This window comes from Rhincodon typus, chromosome 6, assembly GCF_021869965.1.
Source record: "Rhincodon typus isolate 14 chromosome 6, sRhiTyp1.1, whole genome shotgun sequence".
Classification (NCBI taxonomy): domain Eukaryota; kingdom Metazoa; phylum Chordata; class Chondrichthyes; order Orectolobiformes; family Rhincodontidae; genus Rhincodon; species Rhincodon typus.
The window spans coordinates 4,737,926-4,754,795 of NC_063337.1; the positions used below are offsets into that span (position 1 = coordinate 4,737,926).

The following is a 16,870-nucleotide window of genomic DNA, read 5'->3' on the forward strand; positions in this document are numbered from 1 at the left end:
ACATTTTCTGAAGAAGGGTCCAGACCCAAAACGTCAGCTTTCCTGCTCCTCTGATGCTGCTTGACCTGCTGTGTTCATCCAGCTCTACACCTTGTTATCTCAGATTCTCCAGCATCAGCATTTCCTACTATCTCTCATAGTTGTGGTCTAAACAGTTTTATGAAGTTTAAGCCTAATCAACTTGCTTGTCCAGTTGGCTTTTTGTTAGTGACAAACATTACCTCTGTTGGGTGTGTTTAACAGCAGATCTGAGTGTATTGCTGATCAGCAGAATGAGGGAGCTTGGGGGCCACTGTTGAATATGATTCTGTTTAACCGCTCCCAGGAGGCTAATACAGACAGTCAGTCAATAACCGCTTTTCAACAGATTGCCTGGGGAACTGACCAATAACCACAGCTCCTCTGTATCTCATTCAATCACCTGAGCCACCATCTGCTATTGGAAATGTCCCCAGGGTTGAGGGGGGAGGGCGGGAAGGATTTAGGCAGCTGTCCAGGAACAAACTGGTGATTAACAGCGACATAGCAGAGCTTCTCTCTGTCTAGGTGGAAGACAGGGACTGAGTCCTCAGGCTGGGCTGACTCCCTTCCCATCAGGTCAATGTGAGTGTAGGGAGGATGTCCATCAGCAGTAGGCTAATACAGCCAGTTTAAACTGTGTTCAAGAGACTGCAGAGCCGAGAGGTTAGAGGAAATTGCAGTGCACATGAACACGTATGTGTGTGTGTACGTGTGTGTGTTTGCAGACATGCATGTATGTGCACATGTGTGTGCACTTGTGTGTGCTTTTGTGTGCGTAGGCATGGACGTACATGCATGTGTGCGCTTGTGTGTGTATGTACATGTGCGTGTATGCACTTGTGTGTGTGCATGCATGTATGTGTATGTATGCGCATGTGAGTGTGTGCTTGTGTATGCATGTGTACACGAGTGTAAGCTTCTATGTGTGTGTATGTATGTGTGCATTGCACGTGTATGTGTGTGTGTACGTGAGTGTTTGCGCATGTGTGTGCATGTGCTTGTGTGTGCATGTGCACATGAGTGTTATCTTCTCTGTGTGTGCATGTGTGTGTGTGTGTGTGTGTGTGTGTGTGTGTGAGCATTTCTGTCTGTGCACTGGTGTGTGTGAGTGCCGTTGTGTCCATGCGTGTCTGTGTGTGTGTGAGGGAGTGCTGAGTGAGAGAACAAGGACACTTGAGCCTCTTGCTAAGTGAAAGCCAGTTTTGCAAAGGTGCCTGAAGCCTTGCTGTCTCATACCACTGAACCCAGCTCCTTTATCCTGGCTGCACACTCGCAAACATGACTGGGACCTTTGTATATAGCTCAGTGATAAAGTAGCTGGATTTAATCATGGAATGTCCACATACAGGAAGAAAGGGTGAGCAAAGGATACAGGGGAGGCAATAGCCTGGTGGTATTTTCATTGGACTAAGAGACCTAGGTAATGTTCTGGGGACCTGGGTTCAAATCCCACCATGGCAAATGGTGGAATTTGAATTCAATTTAAAAATCATCTGGAATTAAGAATCTAATGAATCCATTGTCAAGTGTTGTAAAAATCCATCTGGCTCACTAATGCCCTTTAGGGAAGGAAATCTGTTGTCCTTACCTGGTCTGGCCTACATGTGACTCCAGACCCACAGCAATGTAGTTGGCTCTTAAACTGCCCTCTGGGCTGTAATAATTAAACAAGGTCAGCCATAGAATATGAGTTCCCTGTTTGGGGCTGTTAATCTGGTCCAATCAGGGAACCCTGGCTGATAGATATAAACAGGACTGTCAGAGGTTCTATCCACTCTGAGAGCTGACTCTGAGGGGGCTGGATCAGTGTCAAGGACTCTCCACATGTAAATAAAGGGCGACTCGGTGATAGGATACCAGCCTCTGTGGAATTATTACATGGGCAATTAGGGATGGGCAATAAATGCTGGACTAGCCAGTAATGCCCTTGTTTTATGAATGAATTAAAAAAAGGGAAGGACCCACTCATTTAGAGATCATACCTTTCAATTCTCAAATGTCTGCACAGCCAATGAAGCTCTTTGGAATTGTAGTAACTCCTCTCAATGGGGAGGTTGCACTTGGAATGTTCCAGAAATCAATGTCTATCAACAGCAATATAGTACAACCGCATTTCTGAAACACACAAGCCAGGCACACAGTGTGAACCCACCTAACACAATGTAAACCTGTTTGAATCAGATTCTGGCTTAACGTGATCGTCAAATCAGTGTCATTGCAGATAACTTCACCCATCCAATGCAAGAACAACTTTACAAATTGCTTTTTGTTTAAGAGACTCACTGTGAAGTAAGGAGCAATAATACAGATACTCAGGGACCAGTCTGACCCTGAAAGAGATACATGGATGTGCCCTGCCATTAGAAATGACCAAAATCATCAAACATTACTTTCAGTGAAATTTGGGAGTTTACCTGTGATACCAATATAGTGGATTTGCAGTTGGTGGCTCAGATTGAGTTGACTGGGACCAAACTTGTTGGAATTTAGTAGAATGAGGGGGGACCTTACAGAAACATATAAAATTATGGAGGGAATAGAAAAGATAGAAGCTGGGAGGTTGTTTCCACTGGCGGGTAAAACTAGGACTAGGGGGCATAGCCTCAAAATAAGGGGGGAGCAGATTTAGAACTGAGTTGAGGAGGAACTTCTTCACCCAAAGGATTGTGAATCTGTGGAATTTCCTGCCCAGTGAAGCAGTTGAGGCTTCCTCGTTGAATGTTTTTAAGGCAAAGATGGATAGAATTTTGAACAGTAAAGGCATTAAGGGTTATGGTGAGTGGGTGGGTAAGTGGAGCTGAGTCTACAAAAAGATCAGCCATGATCTTATTCAATGGTGGGGCAGGCTCAAGGGACAAGACAGGATACTGCTCCTAATTTTTTAATGCTCTTAAGACCCCCTAATGTATTATAATTGTGGTAAGTATGGTCTATCAAATTTTAACTTTTATCATCTAATTGTTATACCTGAGACCTGTCATGGACTAAAATATTTTTGAAAAGAGAAGAAAGATTGAGCTGAAATGGCTGCAGTAGCATACTTCAGGAGGGCAATGTGGAACACATGAAGTTCCCTACACTGAAATTACTGATTTTATCAAAACACATCAAAACCAGGCAGCTAAGTCACTCTAAGAAATTCACCTCTCCAGTTTAACCTCACACATCTATGTTAACTTCATATGTTGGGATATTAAAAGCTCACCTGCCAGTTACCAGAATGTTCTCAGGGCCTGTAGACTTTGCAGCATCCAACTGTTTTTTGACATCACGTAGAGTGAATCAAATTGGCTGAAGACTGGTATCTGTGATGCTGGAGACCACTGGAGGAGGCCGAGATGGATCGTCCACTCGGCACTTCTGGCTGAAGATTGCTGCGAATGCTTCAGCCTTGTCTATTGCACTGATGTGCTGGGCTCTTCCATCATTGAGGATGGGGATAGTTGTGGAGCCTCCTCCTCCAGTGAGCTGTTTAATTGTCCACCACCATTCACAACTGGATGTGGCAGGACTGCAGTGCTTGGATTTGATCCTTTGGTTGTGGGATCGCTTAGCTCTGTCTATCTCTTGCTACTTTTGCTGTTTGGCGTGTAAATAGTCTTGTTTGGTAGCTTCACCAGGATGACACCCCATCTTCAGCTATGCCTGGTGCTGCTCCTGGCATACCCTACTGCACTCTCCATTGAACAAAGTTTTATCCCCAGCCTTGAGTAGGTGATATGCCGGGCCATGAGGTTACAGATTGAGCTGAGTACAATTCTGCTGCTGTTGATGGCCCACAGCGCCTCATAGATGCCCAGTCTTGATTGATACTTCTGTTAAAAGTCTGTCCCATTTAGCACAGTGATAGTGCCACACAACATGATGCAGGTTATTCTTCGTGTGAAGGCGTGACTTCATCTCCACAAGGACTGTGCGATGGTCACTCTTACCGATACTGTCATGGACAGATACATCTGCAGCTAGAAGATTGGTAAGGATCAGGCCCAGTATGTTTTTCCCTCTTGTTGGTTCCCTCAGCACCTGCTGCAGACCCAGTGTAGCAGCTACATCCTTTAGGACCCGACCAGCTCGATCAGTAGTACTGCTGCCGAGCCGCTCTTGGTGGTGGACATTGAAATCGAAGATATATTCACCAAAGATCCTCAGACAGCACCTTCCAAACCCATGACCACTTCCAATTAGAAGGGCAAGGGCCACAGTTACATGGGAACACCATTACCTTCAAGTTCCCCTCCAATCAACTCACCATCCTGACTTGGAAATATATCCCTGATCCTTCAGTGTTGCTGGGTAAAAATCCTGGTATTCTTTCCCTGAGGACAATGTGAGTCAACCCACAGCAGGTAGACTGCAGCAGTTCAAGAAGGCAGCTCACCCCCACCTTCTCAAGGACAATCAACGCGGGCCACCAGAGACACCCACACCCCACAATAAATAAAAACAGTGAGCCAGCTTAGAAAAACAATGGAACTAGACTCAGGAATACACAGCAAACTACATTTCAACAGTTGCTTTTCGGTCATAGAGCAGAGAGAAGAGAAGACAAATTTGTGACAACAAGAGTTGGAACTCTCCCTGCCTGTTTCTCTCATCATCTTGGATACAGAGCCTGGGAGAAAAGAAAATTAGGAAAACAACCATTCACTGAGAACCCAAAGAGATCCACAGATTCTGCTACTGCTGAGGAGGCATGTTAATCATTGAACTGTGGTCTCAAATTGAAAATGTAAAATCTCAAGGAATCCAAGATCTTTTTAAGCGCACGACCATTATTGCCCCTAGCTGTACCAGTCACTCACTCTTTTAAACTTATTACCTGTGCTTGTGTGTGTTTGATGTCACATTTTTAAATATTTTTCATGCCATTAGTAGATGATGAATTCCTCTTTTTTCATGCGAGAAAACACGGATAACAGTCCTTCATTTTCTAATGAAGTTTATTTTAATTGAAGTGTGATGGTTGTGTGGGGTAAGAAAAGAAAAATATTTAATATCATCAACTGAGAAGGGGTTATAAAGAAGGGAGCTGATTCCTCTTCCTCACTATATGTTGGGTGCACATATACCATATGGATTGCAGCCGGTCATCGATGTGGTTCATCATCATCACTTTTCCAATCGTAATCAGGGATAGGAAAAGAGCATTTGGGCCGAAAGGCCTGTTCCTGTGCTGTATTGAATATTGAAAAATATCCCTTTACACAATGTTTTAAAAATATTTACAGGTATAAAGTATACCCCAATGTATCTGATAATCTGCGAACATTTTCCAAATCTGACCAAGACCAGATTGCTGTAAAAACCCAACCAGTTCAGTAAGGAGAAAGATATACATTTATGGAGCACCTTTCACAGTTTCAGAAAGCTTCTTCCAACCTTTGAGGGACTTTTAACGTGTTGCAACATTAGAAATGTGGCAGTAAATTGTGCAGAGCAAGATCACACAAACAGCAATGTGATAATGACAGTATAATTGGTTTCTGTGATAACATTTAGGAGATAAATATACTGGCAACCATGCAAGGGAGAAGACTCCTGCCCTTCTTCAAAATAATGGGATTATTTGCCTCCTGCAGATCGGACTCAGTTCCAACATCTCATCTGGAAGACATGTCTTACTCCCCATTGATGCTGCATCAAGGCATTTTCTAACATCTGTTCACCGGATGCCAACAGTGATGTAGCGGTAATGTCACTGGACGAGTTCTCCAGTGGCTCAGACTAACGTTCTGGGGACTGTGGAATCAAATGCACAATGGCTTAGCGGTTAGCACTGCTTCCTCACAGCACATGAGACCCAGGTTCAATTTCACCCTCGGGTGACTGTCTGTGTAGAGTTTGTATGTTCTCCCTGTGTCTGCGTGGGTTTCCTCCGGGTGCTCCGGTTTCCTTCCACAGTCCAAAGATATGCAGGTTAGGGTGGATTGGCTGTGCAAAATTGTCCCATAGTGTCCAGGGATGTGCAGGTTAGGTGGGTTATAGGAGGATGGGTCTGGGTGGGATGCTCTAAGGTTCGGTGTGGACTTGTTGGGCTGAAGGGCCTATTTCCACACGGTAGGGATTAAAAAAAAAACCTGCCATGGCAGCTGGTGGAATTTAAATTCAACTAAGACAACATTAGAATATAAAGCTGTCTCAGTAACAAAGAAACCATTGTTGGTGTTTATAAAGACCCATTCACTAATGTCCTTTAGGGAAGGAAATCTGCTGGCCTACATGTGACTCCAGACCCACAGCAATGAGGTTGACTCTTAACCATCCTCTAATGTAGCCTAGCAAGCCATTCAGTTCAAGGGTAAATTAGGATGGGCGTTGAATGGTGATGCCCACATCCCCGTGAAAGAACAAAATTCAAAAATCTCTTGTCTTGGATGACTACTTCAGTAAAGGATGGTAGGGTGTGCTGGCAAATAATTAGCTCTCAATCCACAAAACCAAACTTAAATAGATTATCCAGACATTTTTGCACCAATGTTGTGAGTGGGACGCTACACTGTGTAAATTGACCACCTCATTTTTTTGTACATTGCAATAGTCTCAATTCAGATTTGTAGACACAGATATTTCCAGCAAAGAAGGAGAGCATTCAGCCTCTCATGTCCACTCATTCACTAATTCCATTTTCCATGTGACTCCAGACCCACAGCAATATGGCTGATTCTTAACCACCCTCCGAAATGGCCCAGCAACCCACTCAGTTCAAGGGCAGTTAGGGGATGGGTACCCAGTGCTGGCAATGGCCTCATCCCAAACAATACCTTTTAGAAATGAAGCATTTTAGAAAAGCACAAGCTTGTGTGATGGTGATATGGAACAGCAAGCTGATTTGCAAAGCCACAAGATTGTGTGACGGCGATATGGAAATGGAAGCTGATTCGCAAGAAGTGCAATCAACACGGAAAAGGGGAGAATGCCCAAAGTAAACCAATTGAAAAAAACTGCTGGCAATAAAATAGATGAAACAGGAATTTCCCTTAAACATCACTGAAAATGAGGTACCTCAGAATAACCTTGTTCTGAGTGGCAAATGTCTGAAACTTGCATCCGCCTTAACTACTCAAAATGATTTTTCCTTAACACTCAACACCAGAGCTCCCCCCCTCCAAGGATGCATCCTCAGCCCCCTACTGTACTCCCTGCACACTCACGACTGTGTTTCCAAATTCTGAATGAATGCCATCTACAAGTTTGCTGACGACACCACCAAGGTAGGATGGATATCTAACAATGACGAGTGAGAATACAGAAAGGAGACAGAGGGCTTGGTGATGTGGTGCAATGAGAACAACCTCTCCCTCAATGTCAGAAGAACTAAAGAACTCATCGTTGACTTCAGAAAGAAAGGAGGAGAACACACCCCCATCTACATCAACGGAGCTGAGGTTGAGAGGCTCGAGGGTTTGAAGTTTTTCGGAGTGACGATAACCGAAAACCTGTCCTGGACTTCCTGCGTAGATGTGATGGTCAAGAAGGCACAGCAATGCCTCTTCTTCCTCAGGCAGCTCAGGAAATTTGGCAAGTCCATAAGGCCCCTCACCAACTTCTACAGATGCACCATTGAAAGCATACTGTCCGGGTGCACAACAGCCTGGTAAGGCAACTGCTCTGCCCAGGACCATAAGAAACTACAGAAGGTTGTGTGCAGACCATCACGGAAGCCATTCTTCCATCCATGGACTCCATTTACATGGCTCGTTGCCATGGAAAAGCTGCCAACATCATCAAAGGCTCACCCCAGTAATGATCTCCTACAACTACTTCCATCAGGCAGAGGATACAGAAACCTGATTACGTGCACAAGCCGGTTCAGGAACAGTTTCTTCCCAGCTGTTATTAGACTGATGAATAGACTCCCTAACTTCAAATAATGCTAATCTATCTAATGTTGATCTTGCCCAGCGACACCCTACGCGACGTGACCTGTATGCCTCTGTCCAAGTGTTCTTTTTACCCTATGATCTGTACATCCTTGCTTACTATGGTCTGCCTGTACTGTTCATAAACAAAGCTTCTCACTGCACTTAGGTACTGTACAAGTGACAATAAATAAATCAAACTAAAAGCACATTTTGAACAGACATAAAACCAAGACGTCAAATATAAAGTGACAAAAAGTTTTATTTTGTATTGCACTGTTATTTAACATACGAAAAAAACAATAAATCACAGTTTACAGCAGTTAGTATCTTCTTTCACAGCTTTAGTGAAATACACAGTAACCAACACAAGAGATTTAATTTTAACCTACAACCTACATTGTCAATAGGGTTTTAATCCAGGCTTATTTGACACATAGTTCAATCGGTACCACTCTCACTTCCACAGAGTCAGAGCTTTGTAAAGTCAAATTCACTTGGGGGACCCAAGTACAGAGTCTAGTCCAAAGTTTCTAATCCCACCTGAGTCTCTACTCCACTCTTTAGAGGCACCAAGTTTCAAATTAAACCAAGGTCTCACCTCCCTGCTCCGTGGGATGATCAAGATGCTATCTTGAGGAAGAACTGAATGTTCTTCCCCTGATGCACTGGGATAACATTCATCCTTCTACCAACATCACTGAATGAGAAAGCAATGAAGACGTAGAATCTGTTCATCGCCATGTTGGCACTTGTGGGATCTTGCTATGCTGCTCACACAGTGGGTAATCTGACATCTCCTGTGGGAGCTGGTGGTGGGAGGATGTAAGCCATTTACGGGCAATCAAGGGAACGAGAACCTCCAGAGCACCACAGTCCTCTGGCTGATCGAGGGGCTTGTAAACACAGAAAGGGGCAGGCTTGAGGGGCCGAACGGCCTACTCCAGCTTCTGCTTCTGAAGTCGGTACATCCTGCACCATCCTGTGAACTGAAATCTCTGGAGGAATCTTCCTTCTCCCCACAAGTGAACAGACTATTAGCTCCCAGCTCCTTCGCTGTACCCCTCACTCTCACAGTCTTTTATCTGATTATCAGTGAGTTACAGAACCAAACAGGGAGGTGCACTGCAGACCAGCCTTGACCTATATGAACAGGACAACCTCAAACAGGCTGAATGGTCTCATCCTCTTCCGGCAGAACCAGTTGCTGAACCTTTTGCCTCGGTATCCCAGTGAATTAAGGGTGGCACCGCCTCGGTAAAGGGTAGAGTTAGGGCAAGAATACTAGAGAATGGAGAAATAATTCACCTAACAAACATACACAGCATTAACATTATAGGATTAGTAAGAACAGAGGTATCGTCGGAATATTCACATCCAGCGTTCCATTCAAGGACACAATTCACAATTTTGAGAAGTACACTTAGAACATATCTCTGCAAACTACAAAAGTTAGTGAGGCAAGGAAACCTTCCTTTAAGAACCCTTGTTATTAAAGTGGTGCACATTAATTGTGGTGAATAAAACCATCACTCGGGCCTTGCTTTGGGAGGGAGATGCAGGGCAGGGAAGGTAATTACGATCCACCTATCGTGCATTTTGCATTGTATTATAGGCTATTGAGGTTGGTCTAAGGCTGTTGAACTACATGAGGTGTCAGTGTATCTTGCATGTAGGAAGGGGTGCAATATCTAAGGGTGCAGGTTGAGGGGACACAGATGAACTCTGACCTCCCATCTTTGCTACCTGGCTTGCCATCATGGCTGAGACAGGGGAAGAGAATTTCTCCACTCACTCGAAAACCCAACGCGATTCAAGATAAGACAGACCTGCTGGACTGGTACCTCATTGAAAACCACTCCCTCTACCACCGATGCTCAGCGCAGCAGTGTATACTATCTACTAGATGCACTGCACAAATTCACCAAGGCTCCTTGGACAGTACCTTCCAAATCCACAACCATTTCCATTGAGAAGGACAAGAGCAGCAGATGCATGGGAACATCTCCACCCGTTCCACCCGTTTCTATCTCCTTCCCAAAATCCACAAACCTGACTGCCCGGGTCAACCCACTGTCTCTGCCTGCTCCTGCCCCACCGAACTTATCTCCACTTATCTCGACTCCATTTTCTCCCCCTTGGTCCAGGAACTCCCCACCTACGTCTGTGACACTCCGTCTTCTCCAAAAATTCCGATTCCCTGGTCCCCAACACCTCACCTTCACCACGGACATCCAGTCCCTATACACTTGCATTCCCCATGCAGATGGCCTAAAGGCCCTCTGCTTCTTCCTGTCCCGCAGGCCCGACCAGTCCCCCTCCACTGACACCCTCATCCGCTTAGCCGAACTCATCCTCACCCTCAACAACTTCTCTTTCAATTCCTCCCACTTCCTACAGACAAAGGGGTTGGCCATGGCTCCCGCATGGGCCCAAGCTATGCCTGCCTCTTTGTAGGATATGTGGAACAATCCCTCTTCCGCAGCTACACTGGCCCTATCCCCCACCTCTTCCGTTATATCGATGACTGTATCAGTGTTGCCTCATGCTCCCACGAGGAGCTCGAACAGTTCATCAACTTTACTAGCACCTTCCACCCCAACCTTAAGTTCACCTGGACCATCTCCAATACCTCTCTCTCCTTCCTGGACCTCTCTGTCTCCATCTCTGGTGACCACCTCGAAACTGATATCTATTTCAAGCCCATCAACTCCCACGGCTACCTAGACTACACCTCCTCTCACCTACCTTTCTCCAAGAAAGTGATCCCCTACTCCCAATTCCTTCGCCTCCACCACATCTGCTCCCAAGGTGAGGCGTTCCCCTCCCAAACATCCCAGATGTCCTCATATTTCAAGGACCGCAACTTCCCCCTCTCAGTGGTCGAAAACACCCTCAACCGCATCTCTTGCATTTCCCGCACCTCAGCCCTCACACCCCCTCCCTGCAATGAAAACAAAGACAGAATTTTCCCTTGTCCTCACGTATCACCCCATTAACCTCCGGATTCAACTCATCATTCTCTGCCACTTCCGCCACCTGCATTCTGACCCCACTACGAAGGATATATTTCCCGCCCCACCACTATCTGCCTTCCGGAGGGACCACTCTCTCCGCGACTCCCTCGTCCGCTCCACACTCCTCACCAGCCCCACCACCTCCAGCACTTTTCCCTGCAACCGCAGGAGATGCTACACCTGCCCCTACACCTCCCCCCTCACCTCAAACCCAGGCCCAAAGAAAACGTTCCGCATTAAACAGATGTTCACCTGCACATCCGCTAATGTGGTCTATTGTATCCGCTGTTCCCGTTGTGGCCTCCTCTACATCGGGGAAACCAAGCGGAGGCTCGGAGACTGCTTTGTGGAGCACCTACGCTCAGTTCGCGACAAATGACAAAACCTCCCTGTCGCGAACCACTTCAACTCCCCCTCCCACTCCCTGGACGACTTGTCCATCCTGGGCCTCCTCCAGTGTCACAACGATGCCACCCAGAAACTGGAAGAACAGCACCTCATATTCCGCCTGGCAACCCTACAACCCAATGGTCTCAATGTGGACTTTACTAGCTTCAAAATCTCCCCACCCCCAACCTCATCCCAAGACCAGCTCCCCCCATCATTGATCTGTCTGTCTTTTCTCCCACCTATCCCTCTTCCCATCTCACTGACCAATCCCCACCACTACCTACTACACTCACCTTTACTAGCTTCATTCCCGCCTCCTTGACCTGTCCATCTTCTCTCCCACCTCACTGATCAATCCACACCACCACCTACCAGCTAACGCACCCACACTCCCCGTCTATTTATTTCAGAGCCCCCTTCCCCGCTCCCATTTCTGAAGAAGGGTCCAGACCCGAAACGTCAGCTTTTCTGTTCCTCTGATGCTGCCTGGCCTGCTGTGTTCCTCCAGCTCCACACTGTGTTATCTCTGACTCCAGCATCAACAGTTCTTACTATCGCCAAGATATACTGAGTTATTTCTTTTCTTTGCAGTGTCACCTCAGAGACCTCAGGCACCAACAGATGATAGTCAGGAAATGATGCAACACTGACTGGGTCAGAAAGGGAAGCAAGACATTCAGAACAGGACCCATGAGTAAAGTTCAATTTTAAAAAGGCTGTTTGTCAGCAGAAATGAGAGAATGCAAGGAAGCACACTCCTCATCTGACCTGTACTTTGGATTACAGTATCACAAGATTGTTAACGGTCCATTCTGTCTGTCTTATTACATTAGTATTATTACCCAGTGCCAATCCCCTACCTTTTCCTCACATCCCTCTGAACCATTTCTATCCAAATAACCATCCAATGCCCCCTCTTGAATGCCTCAACTTAGCCTGCCCCCACCCCCATTTCCAGGCAGTGTTTTCCAGACACCAACTGCTTGCTGAGTGAAAAAGCGTTTTCTCACATCACCCTTACTTAAATTGCACATCACTTTAAATCTATGCCCTTTTGTTCTTGTTCCCTTTGTGAGCAGGAATGGCTTCTCCCTATCAACTCTCTCCAGCCCACTCATGATTTTGAATAACTCGATCAAATATCCTCTCAGCCTTCTTCTCTCTAAGGAGAACAGTCCCAATTTCTTTAATCTGTCCTCATCCCTGAATTTTCTCATTCCTGCAGCCATTCTTGTAAATCATTTCTGCACTCTCTCCAATGCACTCACATCCTTCTTGATGGTGATAGATTTCAATATCAAGGTGGTCAGTGGCTTGAGGGGGAACTTGCAGAGTGTGGTGTTCCCATATATCTGCTGCCCTTGTCCTTCTAGATGGAAATGGTCAGGGGTTTGGAAGGATTGTCTAAGGAGTCTGGACAAATTTCTGCAGGACATCTTGGAGATGGTACACACTGCTGCTACTGAGCGTCAGTGGGGAAGGGAGTGGATGCTTGTGGATGTGGTGCCAATCAAGCAGCTGCTTTGTCCTGGATGGTGTCAAGCTTCTTGAGTATTGTTCTTGAGGCAAGAAGGGAGTATTCCATCACAATCCTGAGTTGTGTCTTGTAGATGGTTCACAGGCTTTGGAGGGAGTCAGGAAGTGAATTACTTGCCACAGGATTCCTAGCCTCTCACCTGCCCTTGTAGCCACAGTATTTATATGGCTAGTTCAGTTCAGTTTCTAGTCAATGGTAACCCCAAGGATGTTCATAGTGAGGGATTCAGTGATTGTAACATCCTTGTATGTCAAGGGCGATGGTTAGATTCTCTCTTATTTAAGATGATCATTATCTGACATTTGTGTGCCATGAATATTACTTGCCACTCGTCAGCCCAAGCCTGGATATTGTCCAGATCTTGTTTCTTTTGAACACGGACTGCTTCAGTATCTGAGGAGTCACGAATGGTGCTGAACATTGTGCAATCGTCAGCGAACATCCCCACATCTGACCTTATGATGGAGGGAAGGTCATTGTTGAAGTAGCTAAAGATGTTTAGGCCTAGGACACTACTCAGAGGAACTCCTGCATCCTGGATGTCCTGGAGCTGAGATGACTGATATCCAACAACCACGACCATCTTCCTGTGTGTCAGGTAAGACTCCAACTAGTGGAGAATACTCCCCTGATTCACATTGAGTCTGGTTTTGCTCGGGTTCCTTGATGCCTCATTTGATGAAGTGTGGCCTTGATGTCGAGGACAGTCACTCTCACCTCACCTCACACTGAGTAAAGATTATTGACTGCCTCCAACATGCAGCACCATCTAACTTTCAGAAAACCCATAACCTATCAGCCCAACAGGCTGAGTACCAGTCAGTAACGGGGCAGGTGGGGAGGTTTAGGGGTCATTACTGGTCAGTAATGGGGAAGGGGGAAGACTTAGGGGGTCAATTCCAGCCAGTGATGGGGTAAGGGAGAGAGGCTGCATTCCATACTGGTCAGTGATTGGTCAGTAGCTTAACAAATACAACTGGCTATTCACTCATATATTAAATCCTTTCCATTTCTGACCAAAAAACACAACACTTGAGGGCAACTTTGCATGTAACAGAAGGTTCTAAGATAAATGATAAGTGCCAGGATGTTGAGTACAACTTGAACCATCAGGCATATTACAGTAAAAAGACTGACGGCCTGGATGTTGTGAGCCAGCCCAATGGTTATCTTCTCACCCGCCGGTGGATAGTGACACACCCATGGTAACTGGCACACCTTGGCATCCTGGAGACGAGAATTAGTTTGCCTGAGGCGGGTTCGACGCAGAAGACTCTGTCTGTGCCTTCCGCCATGTTGCCTTTGCCACCGAGAATGTAAATCATCCCATTGCAAACTGTCAGCCCGCAGTTCTCCTGCATTCCCAAAAAAAAAGGAAGGTCATCATTTAGTTGTAGCCTAAAGCTTCCTCCGCCATTTTGTCTTTGAAATAACTCCACAGAGGCCGGTATCCCATCACCCTTTATTTACACGTGCACAGTATACAGACTCTGACCAGCCAACTCACAGTCAGTCCCTAGCGTGAGAAGAAACCCTGAGACTTCTGTTTATTCCTGTCAGCCAGGACACCCTGACTGGCCCCAGTTTAACAGCCCCAAACAGGGAACTCATACTCAATGAGATCTACCTGGCCAACCTCATTCCAATTACTACAGTCTTTTACTCTAATGATCCTCATCAACCTCCACTCATCCTATACCCTCACCTCAAGAAACACCCTCCACCATTGGTCTAGTGGTATTGTTACTGGACTAGCAATGCAGGGGACATGGCATTGAATTATACCACTGTAGGTAGTGAAAACTGGATTTATTTTTTAAAAGCTGGAGTAATAAAAAGATAGTCTAACAGTGACCATGTAACCACGGTCAGTTGTTGTAAAAATCCATCTGGTTCACTAATGCCTAGCTTGTCCCCGCCTCCCTAACCTGTCCTTTCTCCCACCTATCCCTGCCCCCTTGACCTGTCCATCCTCCCTGGACTGACCTATCCCCTCCCTAACTCTCCACCTACACTCACCTTTACTGGCTCCATCCCTGCCCCTTTGACCTGTCTGTCTCCTCTCCACCTATCTTCTCCTCTATCCACAGATTCACTACCCTCTGAGAGAAGAAATTCCTCCTCATCTCTGTCTAAAACATGCAACCCCTTATTCTGAGGACCCTTGACGAACTTTTTTTAATTCATTCATGTGTTGTGGGCGTAACGGGCTAGACCAACATTTATTGCCCATCCCTAATTGCCCAGAGGGCAGTTAAGAGTCAACCACATGCTGTGGGTCTGGAGTCACATGTAGGCCAGGCCAGGTAAGGATGGCAGTTTCCTTCCCTAAAGGACATTAGTGAACCAGATGGGTTTTTCCTGACAATCAGCAATGACTTTATGGTCACCATTAGACTCTTAATTCCAGATTATTATTGAATTCCACCGCCCGCCGTGGGAGGATTTGAACCCCCTAGAATATTACCTGGGTGTCTGGATTAATAGTCTAGCAATAATACCACTAGGCTATTGCCTACCCGCTAACATATGAGGGCATAGAAAAGAAAGGTTTATTCTCAAGTAGATGAAGAAGAATGGGGGTGGAAGAGAGAAGTTTAAATGCAACATAAATGCCTGCATGGATTGGTTTTGTTTTGAGGTATGGGCATCACTGGCGAGGCCAGAATTTAACATCCAGCGCTAATAAGCCTTAGGCAGATAGTTGTAGAACCCAGAGGAAACCCACACAGACACAGGGACAATGTGCAAACTCCACACAGACAGTCACCCGAGTGTGGGATTGAACCCAGGTCCCTGTCATTGTGAGGCAGCAGTGCTAACCACTGAGCCACCATACCACACTAATATTATCATGTTATCAATACCCCTCATGATTTTATAAATCTGTATAAAGTCACCGTCAGTCCAGACTATCCAACCTCTCCCCAGCACGCAAACCATTTCAGAGGGCTGTTAGGAGTCAGGTACTAGGGAGTGGATTTGTTTGTTGTTTGCCTATAATCATATGCAATATTTTACATCCTGAAGGAGCGGGACTCCATACATTCAAAAGCACCCTTTCTGGACCCTGAGGTGGAGTGGAATTGCAGGAAAATAAATCTTGCCACACCATTCTGTGCAGCCACTTTTAGAAGTGACCTTAATCCTAATTTGAAAAGCAGCGGCTTTGGGATGGTTACCCAGCAACCTTGAGGGTGAGGCGGAAGATAATGGCAAAGTGGCTCAAACAACTCATGGTGTTGGAGGCCATTCCTGCGTCATTTACATACCAGCAACAGCAATCCTCATTCATGATGTGCAGGTGCTGGCATTGGACTGGGGTGGACAAGGTCAAAAATCACACGACACTACGTTATAGTCCAACAGGTTTATTTGAAAACACAAGCTTTCAGAGTCTCGCTCCTTCTTCAAGTGTTAGTGAGAGAGGTGGCATCACACACAGAATTTATAAGTAAAAGATCAAAGGGTCAGAGAACTGATGTGAATGTATTGAATAAACCTAAGATGGCAGTTAAATCTTTAATCACTTAGAAAGGAGATGCAGGCTTTGATTGATTAATATGAAAATCCCAGCAACCTTGTTTAGAATCTGGCTGTGTTTTAGCTTGGAGTCAGACTGATTTTATTCCCACAGTAGGAATTTATAAAATGCCACCTTGACTGTCTACACATTGTGTGTTGTTTGAACAAAATAGAATGGTTCTGCAATTACAAATCTGCAAATACAAATTCACCCCATAGATTTATATTTGTGTGTGCGCGCGCGCGCGCGCATGTGCATGTGAGAGAGAGTGTGTGTGTGTATGTGTATGTGTGTGCATGCATGTGAGAGAGAGAGAGTGTGTGTGTGTATGTGTGTGTGAGAGAGAGTGTTAGTGTGAGTGTGTGTGTGTGTGAGAGAGTGTGTGTGTATGTGTGAGTGTGGGAGAGAGAGTGAGGGTGTGTGTCTGTGCGTGAGAGAGAGTGTGTGTGTGAGAGAGGGAGAGAATATGTGTTTTTGTGTGTGTGTGTGTGTGTGTGTGTGTGTGTGTGTGTGTGTGTGT

The 16,870-nt window shown here is 45.8% G+C and overlaps 2 protein-coding genes across 5 annotated transcripts in view; both read right to left on the minus strand.

The window, feature by feature from the left end:
* The window catches only part of dgat2 (diacylglycerol O-acyltransferase 2), a 659,593-nt gene that overhangs the window by 230,433 nt on the left and 412,290 nt on the right, over window positions 1–16,870 (minus strand). The window lies entirely within an intron of this gene.
* Window positions 13,618–16,870, minus strand: part of LOC109928510 (kelch-like protein 24) — a 393,202-nt gene continuing 389,949 nt past the window's right edge. For both annotated transcript variants that reach the window (XM_048598465.1, XM_020528460.2), the window contains one exon: window positions 13,618–14,179. In XM_048598465.1, coding sequence (XP_048454422.1) covers window positions 13,991–14,179 — 189 coding nt within the window. In that variant the 3' untranslated portion in view covers window positions 13,618–13,990. The remainder of the gene's footprint in view (window positions 14,180–16,870) is intronic.